The 8,189-nt window shown below is 45.1% G+C and overlaps 1 protein-coding gene across 1 annotated transcript; it reads left to right on the forward strand.

Annotated features, from left to right (window-relative positions):
• Positions 1-4,256: 4,256 nt before the first annotated feature.
• LOC123105817 (tryptophan aminotransferase-related protein 1) lies at positions 4,257-7,521 on the forward strand. The gene is made up of 5 exons (XM_044527999.1): positions 4,257-4,600; positions 5,956-6,262; positions 6,359-6,636; positions 6,743-7,056; positions 7,172-7,521. Exons 1-5 carry the CDS (start codon positions 4,386-4,388, stop codon positions 7,354-7,356), a joined length of 1,299 nt encoding a protein of 432 aa, XP_044383934.1. The 5' UTR covers positions 4,257-4,385; the 3' UTR covers positions 7,357-7,521.
• Positions 7,522-8,189: the final 668 nt, after the last annotated feature.

Below are 8,189 nucleotides of genomic sequence, written 5' to 3' on the forward strand. Positions count from 1 at the left end.
GTGTTGAGGTCAAGATATTCCATTCCAACCACATAAATCTTGATCTCTAGCCTTCCCCAAGTTGCTTTCCACTCAAATCATCTTTCTACCAAATCCAATCCTATGAGAGAGAGTTGAGTATTGGGGAGACTATCATTTGAAGCACAAGAGCAAGGAGTTCATCATCAACATACCATTTGTTACCTCTTGGAAAGTGGTGTCTCCTAGATTGGTTAGGTGTCACTTGGGAGCCTCCGTCAAGATTGTGGAGTTGAACCAAGCAGTTTGTACGGGCAAGGAGATCGCCTACTTCGTGAAGATCTACCCTAATGAGGCAAGTCCTTTGTGGGCGACGGCCATGGTGGGATAGACAAGGTTGCTTCTTCATGGACCCTTCGTGGGTGGAGCCCTCCGTGGACTCACGCAACCGTTACCCTTCGTGGGCTAAAGTCTCCATCAACGTGGACGTACGATAGCACCACCTATCGGAACCACGCCAAAAATATCCATGTCTCCAATTGCGTTTGCACACTCCAATCCCATCCCTCTACATTCTTGCAACTTGCATGATTTACTTTTTGCTGCTCATATACTCTTGTCATGCTTGCTTGATAAGTATTGTGAATGGTTAAACTTGTGCCAAAACTCCACTTCAACTTAAAGAAATTAAAAACTGCAACTTTTATTGCTAAGAGTCTATTCACCCCTCTAGACACTTCTTCTCGATCATTTCACCTACACACCCAATGCAACTGGCATTTTTGTTTTTTAAGTGGGTGTCGGGAGAGGGGGTAGTTGCCTGTTCGACACTAGGCTTTGCAACTGCAAGTGTCGCCACCTAATGCAACTACATGTCCATAGAGCGTTACTACAACTAACCTTTGTTTTTGTAAGAGTGGTGGGGGAGATGGGTGGGGGTGCAGTTGTGTGTCCAATACTAGGCATGCAACTGCGAGTGGTGCCCCCGAATGCAACTACGTGTCTCCCTCCCGACCACAATTGGTCTTATGTTTTGTTAGAGGACGACGGGAGAGGTGGGTGGGGTAGTTCCATGTCTTGGGGGGTGGGGTACTTTCTTTTTTCTTTTATTTTTTTACGGCTGTGTTTTTTTGTTTCTTTTGATTTGTTAAGAAAAACAACGCAACCAACGTCGGATGCACACATTCGCATGCCCTCCATTTGTATGCAACTTAATATATTTTTCTTTGGAAAAATAGTGCCACCCTATTTTAGTTTGTCTTGTTTCCATTTTGTTTCTTTATTACATTAAAGATTGATTTTTGTCCTAATATACAAAATGTTTTCATGAAAGAAGTTATAAAAATGAAAAATAAAAAGAGAAGCAAGATGACGTATGAAGAGAAACACTGAACGATGATCTACATTAGTGACAATTTTTTTTTATTTACTTCTCTTGTTGAACATTTTTTTCCAGTGCCAAGAAAACACAAAGACAAAGAAACAAACAGCCCAACCCAAACAAACAAAAAACAGAAAAATGAAAAGGCCCTTAAGAATAAAACCCAAGAGCTATCGACTAAACAAACAAGTCTAATCTGCCTTAGGTGACATCAGCGGATCACCCGTCGACTGCGACTTTGCGAAGTCTAAGTCGATTGAGATCTAGCCAGGCCCAGAAAAATGACTATTCAACGTTTTCCTACAAACTGATTCAGCGTATCCATAGTTTGAAGCCCCTTGTGCTCGATAAGAATTCCTCGAGACCTCGTCGTTGCCATCCTCATCTCCACCGACCACCGCGATCAGATTATACGTGTCTCTACCAGGTCAAACACGTTCATACCAACGTTGTTGGTTGCCGCTTGCCGGCTAAGCTACAACACTCTAGCCGGCCACCATGGGAGCGCTCTCGACAGAGCCAGGAGGCGGTGGCGGAGGGAGCTCACCGGACTGGATTTCTCCTGCAATTGAGGGGTTGGGCAGTTAGCTAGGTCGAATAGATGATGTGTTGGGACGAACCGGATAGCTCTCTCTCTCTCTCATTCACTCAGACGGAGGTGGAAGGAGCACACTAGTTTTTCCGGTGCACAAACGCCTCACCGCACGAACAACATCACGCCACACGAACGACACTTTCTTTTCCTTTCGAGCACAAACTCAACGCAGTGGCACATACCACACGGGATCATACATGGAAGACTACATGCCCTAAAGACTAGCTCCGGCTACCACTCCTCATGATGAACGCACACACGCACCTAGAGACTACATCTCTCGAGAGGCTCCTCTCTTGGTAACGGACCCTTTACATCTTTTAAGTAGTAGGTCGTGCACATACATCGGCCAGCCACTATGGCAATGGGTCGGGTTTGGATTAGGTTGGACAATACCAAATCCATATTCATGAAGACAGCTTTTGCCCGTCCATGAAAAAAATCAATAGATGAAAATTTTTGTCCATGTCCAAACCCGATGGATATCCATAACCACTGGATATCTATTGGGCCCTCTCAGGACATGTAAGTAAGACATAACACAATGTTAATATAAGCTCTTCCATTCTGTGCCTCGTGGCAGGTTAGGCTTCACTTACGATAAGCATTAACTATAAATCAACGTCCACTAACAACCTAATATCATTTAATATTTTTCTAAAAGATGAGAATGACGAGTCATTTAACGAGGAGATAAAAATAAAGGAAGAGGCGCTGGAGTATGTTACAGTGGGGATTTAATTTCAAGTAATAAAAGTCATAGAGCGATTATGCCACTCGTTTTGCATGTTTTAGATAACAAAGTGTAAAATTGCAATGGAACATGTGACTGTGGGGTAGGGATAATAGATTTTTGTCCATTAAGTCATACTATCGGGTCGGGTTTGGGTATACCCACGGGTACAAGATTATATCCCTGCCCTACCCACGAGTAATTGATCGGATTCGGATGCCGCCCATGGGCACAAAAGCATATCCAAACCCTATCCATTTGGTTCGAATATCTATGGGTATCTATATCCATAGGTTTTTTTAGTATCAGTACAGACACAAGCGCTCATATACACGCGCATACACTCACCTCTATGAACGCACACACGTACACCCTACCCCTATGAGCACCTCCAAAAGACTAAGTCGGCACATCATCTTAAGATTTACGAAGTCACAGTAGGTACCTCGTCGTCGACGGAAACGTCTCCTTCCACTGAAAGCGCATCGCCGAAAATCCTAAAATAAATCCAGGAATAATACGAGCACCAGGATTTGAACCCTAATAGGTTGGGGATACCACTGTCTACCTAACCACCTCAACCATATATTTAGGTAAAATTGTCATCCTTACCGGCCACGCCGGCCCACGCATCGCACGAACTAACCACTAACCACTAATTGCATGCACGTATGGCCCGCAACCGGCCACTAACTCACGGCCGGCTAGATACAAGCACAAATCATGCGCTTTGCATGGCCTTTTCAAGAGCCACATGACTCGGCCGCAATAGCACGCAGGTACAGCCGCACAAATAGCTAGTCCACACGCTCGAGCAATAGACTCAGCGTGATCTCCTTGCATGCCGCTACCGTTGGTTGCCTGCTCCGTGCGACGATTCGGCTTCACATGGTGCACACAGAAGGACTTTACGAAAGAGCCGCCATGGTGTCCGTGGAGGAGGCGTGGAGCTACTCGCCGGGGTTGGAGGAGAATGCCGGGAAACGGCAAAAATGGCGGTGGAAGGATGTCCATGGTGAAGGTGTGGAGCTACTTGCTGGGGTTGGAAGAGCGGCGACGCTTGTGGCCAAGCGGAGCGGCCATGCACAGCAGGTGCTAGACACGGTATCTGCAGGATGGGGGCGAGGGGAGAAAGGGGAGTTGCACGGTGGCCCAACAGCAAAGCAGCAGGCAGGGCTTGTTGTGAGAGAAAAGCATGGTCGAACGGACTTCCAAAAAAATAATTTCTTAAACTTGTTTTATCATTTTCTTATCCAATAAAGATTTTCCATATACTTATCCCTAACGGAATTGTTAGCAAAAATGGCTTTGCTAAAAAAATCTCTCTAAAATGTGTTTAACTAAAACTAAACGCTTACATTTTTTATCCAAACAATCACGTAAGCAATCTTCCTAGTTGGATCTTTCGGCACATCGAGCCCGCACACAAGATCGATCTTACTTGCATGCATCCATCGTAACCGCAACAAACTGTACACTTTGACCATGCACTTTCCCGCGATTCCGGTGCATGCGTTACCCATCCCACCCACACCTAGCTAGCCGGGCGGGGAGAGCGCCTCTCGCCTGCCATTATTTTTACCGGCCCCTCACCTTCTTATTTAGCCATCTAGAATCATCCCACATCTTCTTCCATATAAACCCTCCCAGGGGATATCTCCCAATCCCATCGATCTATATATAGCACTTGTGGGCTCTCAGTACTTGGATTTACGGCGATGGCGAGGGATAATGGCGACGGGCTGGCGGCGATTGCCGGGCGGATCGGCGTGCTCGGGTCCGTCGTGCTGAACATCGTGGCGCTGGCGATCTACCTCCGTGGCCGCGCCGCCGCCGAGAAGCAGGCCAGCAAGAAGGTGAAGAAGGCGGCGGCTGTGGCGCCGTCGTCTGGCAAGCCTCCCGTCGCGTGTGACTCGGTCATCAATTTGGACCAGTACGAATTTCACCTCATATTCATCGTCTCTTGGTTTTTCACAGCTGCAATAATTAATCCTCCGGTGGAGAACGTCCACGCGTACATATACGTACGTGATCCATGCCTGTCTACGTGGTATTTTACGTGACGTGACACATGCATGTCTACCTGATACTTTACGTCGCCAAGATGACGAGACTACGTATCCAGCGTAGGGCTTTGTTGGGTCCGGGTAGCTGATTTTTATATGCAGTTACAGATCACGCATGAGTTAGTTAGGTATATGTGCGTTTCCCCTCTCCTTTCTTCTTGACAAAAGATACTTTTCCTCTAACACTACTGATCCATCCATATATATATATATATATATATATATATATATATATATATATATATATATATATATATATATATATATATATAAAAAGACGAAAAGGGGCATAATCGAATAATCTTGGTCATCAAATCAGGACAATCCAAATGGTATGTGTTTAGTATGCAATATGCAATAAGTGTCGCTGACTTGGTACAATCTCCATCTCTTGATACGGGTGTATCTATAAATGTGTCCAGATGCATCCATGTCTATTCAAATCTAAGACAAGTAATTTGGTACGGATGGAGTACAACATTATACGGACGGGGTCGGTATTAAATAGTGACACGACTGTTGCAAAAATAATGTTGTCACAGAAGTAGGAGCCCGCCACATCTATGATGATATGTGTTTCTGTCACAATTATCATCATAGAAGTGTCATAACCATGACACACAAAACAAATCGACAAAAAATAGTTCAATTATTATTACAACTCAAACAAATAATTAAACTTCAATACAACAAATAGTTCATGACCAAAGTCCAAAGTCCAAAGTTGCTTAGTATCCCAGTACCTCATATTTCTATACGATTAACATGCATTTGCATCTAAAATGTACGCATTTACTAGTGGAAAGAAAAAAATACAAAGCCATGTGTCATGTATTTACTAAGACGATTTTACCATGACAGAAACATGCATATGCATCTAAAAATGTATGCATATACTAGTGGAAAGAAAAAAATACAAGTGCCATGTACTCCTTTTATGAACTCAGCATGACAGAAACGTGGCAAATTAGCATTTACCAAGACGATTTTACCATGACAGAAACGTGGCAAATTATCGTGCAAATTTTACCATCTTCTTTTATGAACTCAGCATGTGTTTTAGGCAGCTTTGTTTGTATAGAAGTATAATCTAACACCAAGTACCCTAATTATTACTGCATCAAAAGCTATGGTTTGTGTTATCTTTTGGTCTCCCCCTACCAAACTTTGTACCGTGCACATTTGATTTTTCTATATATGATAATAATGTTGTTGTTTGCAGCGGTGATCCAACGATGTTTGAGACGTTTTGGCGCGGACCGATTGGCGAAAGCGCTACGCTGGTGATTCCAGGGTATCAGACGATGAGTTACTTCTCTGACGTCGGCAACCTTTGCTGGTTCCTCGAGCCAGGCTTCGAGCGTGAGGTGCGCCGCCTCCACCGCCTCGTCGGCAATGCCGCCATCGAGGGCTACCACGTCCTCGTCGGCACCGGATCCTCTCAGCTCTTCCAGGCCGCACTCTACGCGCTCGCCCCGCCCACTGCCGACGCGCCCGTCAGCGTCGTATCAACTACCCCTTTCTACTCTGTAAGCATTAGTTTATTTTGTGAAGAAAATAATTGATCGATATTTTTTACTGTGAGAGAAGGTAGATCGCTATGTGGTATGCTCGATCTTGTGCAGATGTACCCGCCCTTGACGGACTTCCTCAACTCACGGCTCTACCGATGGGCCGGCGACGCCAACGCATTTGACGGCGACGACTACATTGAGGTCATCTGCTCACCGAGCAACCCCGACGGCAGCATCCGCGAGGCCGTCCTCAAGTCCAAGTCCGGCAAGGACATACACGACCTGGCTTACTACTGGCCGCAGTACACTCCCATCACCCGCATGCTCGCGCATGACATCATGCTCTTCACCGTGTCAAAGTGTACGGGCCACGCCGGCACGAGGATAGGGTAATCACATCACAACTTACAATGAATGGATCCATGATAACATGTATTTACTTCATAGATGTTAAGCTTAGCTTGTTGTTTTTATGGTTGCTTGCATTGTATGCAGGTGGGCCTTGGTGAAGGACAAGGAGGTGGCACAGAAGATGAGCAAGTTCATGGAGCAAAGCACCATAGGCGTGTCCAAGGACGCGCAGCTACGCGCCGCCAAGGTACTCGGGGCGGTCACAGACGGCTACGAGCACCAGCTTGCCACCGCTGCCGGTGGGGACGCGAACCTCCTCTTCCATTACGCGCGGCAGAAGATGGCACAGCGCTGGCGTGCACTCCGTGCTGCCGTAGCAGCCTCCGGCATCTTCAGCCTCCCCGACGAGGTGGCCGGCTTCTGCGCCTTCACCAAGGACACCGTCACCTCTAATCCTGGTACGCACATTACACAGTCTACCTTAACCTTACAAAGATAAAATGATCCAATCTAGTATGACCTATTTTTTCTTGATTCAGTTGCATTTTCTAAAATAATGCTTCTGGATTGCAGCATTCGCATGGCTGCGCTGTCAGAAGCAAGAAGTGGAAGACCTAGAGAGCTTCTTGCGTGCGAACAAGATCATAACCCGCAGCGGGACTAAGTTCGGAGCTGATCAAAAGGTGGTCAGGATCAGTATGGTCGACACTGATGAAGCATTCGGCATATTCGTCAATCGCCTTGCTGCCATAAAATGAGGACACCGAATAAGCGAATAATGTGTTTGTTTTTATGGCCAGTGAATGATTTGTTGTTTCTCTTAGCTTCTTTATATTTTCGTATCTCCCTAGTTAGGGATCGATCAATGAGTTCTGTTTTCAAATACCCAGTTTAGTGATCCAGCTAAATAATTTCAATTTTCATTGGTTTCTTTACTTATGAAACAACCTGAGATGCTATTTATTCCGAAAGAGTGGCTGGAAAAAATAACACAGAACAAATACCGAAAACAGAAAAGGAGTTTCAGAGTCGGGCTCGAATGCTTTTCCTGGTTCATCTCTTACAACTAGTGAGGTTGTAGAAGACAGGGTAAGAAATGCATTTGAACGATTGGATTTTTCCACAAAAGTAAAGAGGAATTGAGTGACATAATTGATGGAGATGGAGGGAGTATGTCACTGTCTTATTTAAAGAAAGGTGCTCTCATTCGGAATTCGCCCAAATGAAAACAAAAGATAAATATGAATACCCCCCCCCCCCCCCCCCCCCCCAAAAAAAGTTTATTTTGGTCCAGACGATGGGCATACGAGCCGAATAGAGAGGTCTATGATATGAACGCAGTTTCCAAAAAGTCTCTCAATTGTCCAGTTGACGATCGACTTTCATTTATTGTTTTTGTTGGCACTCTTCAAAACTAGTTCTCTGGTGACATGGTTTAATATAATTTTCTCGCCCGAAATTACAAGGTTACAATCACTTTCTCCTTCCGTTCACAAATATAAAATGTTTTGGATATTTCAATACAGACTACATGCGGACTGAAATGTGTGAACAAACACACTAACACGTGCCATATACATCCGATTCAGAA

Source organism: Triticum aestivum, chromosome 1A (assembly GCF_018294505.1).
Source record: "Triticum aestivum cultivar Chinese Spring chromosome 1A, IWGSC CS RefSeq v2.1, whole genome shotgun sequence".
Taxonomy (NCBI): Eukaryota; Viridiplantae; Streptophyta; class Magnoliopsida; order Poales; family Poaceae; genus Triticum; species Triticum aestivum.

Excerpts from the sequence above, each read along its gene's own strand:
- LOC123105817 (XM_044527999.1), top strand. The coding sequence starts at position 4,386 with ATGGCGAGGGATAATGGCGACGGGCTGGCGGCGATTGCCGGGCGGATC. Across the intron at positions 4,601-5,955 it reads TCGGTCATCAATTTGGACCA|CGGTGATCCAACGATGTTTG; the intron begins GTACGAATTTCA and ends TGTTGTTTGCAG. Across the intron at positions 7,057-7,171 it reads CACCGTCACCTCTAATCCTG|CATTCGCATGGCTGCGCTGT; the intron begins GTACGCACATTA and ends TCTGGATTGCAG.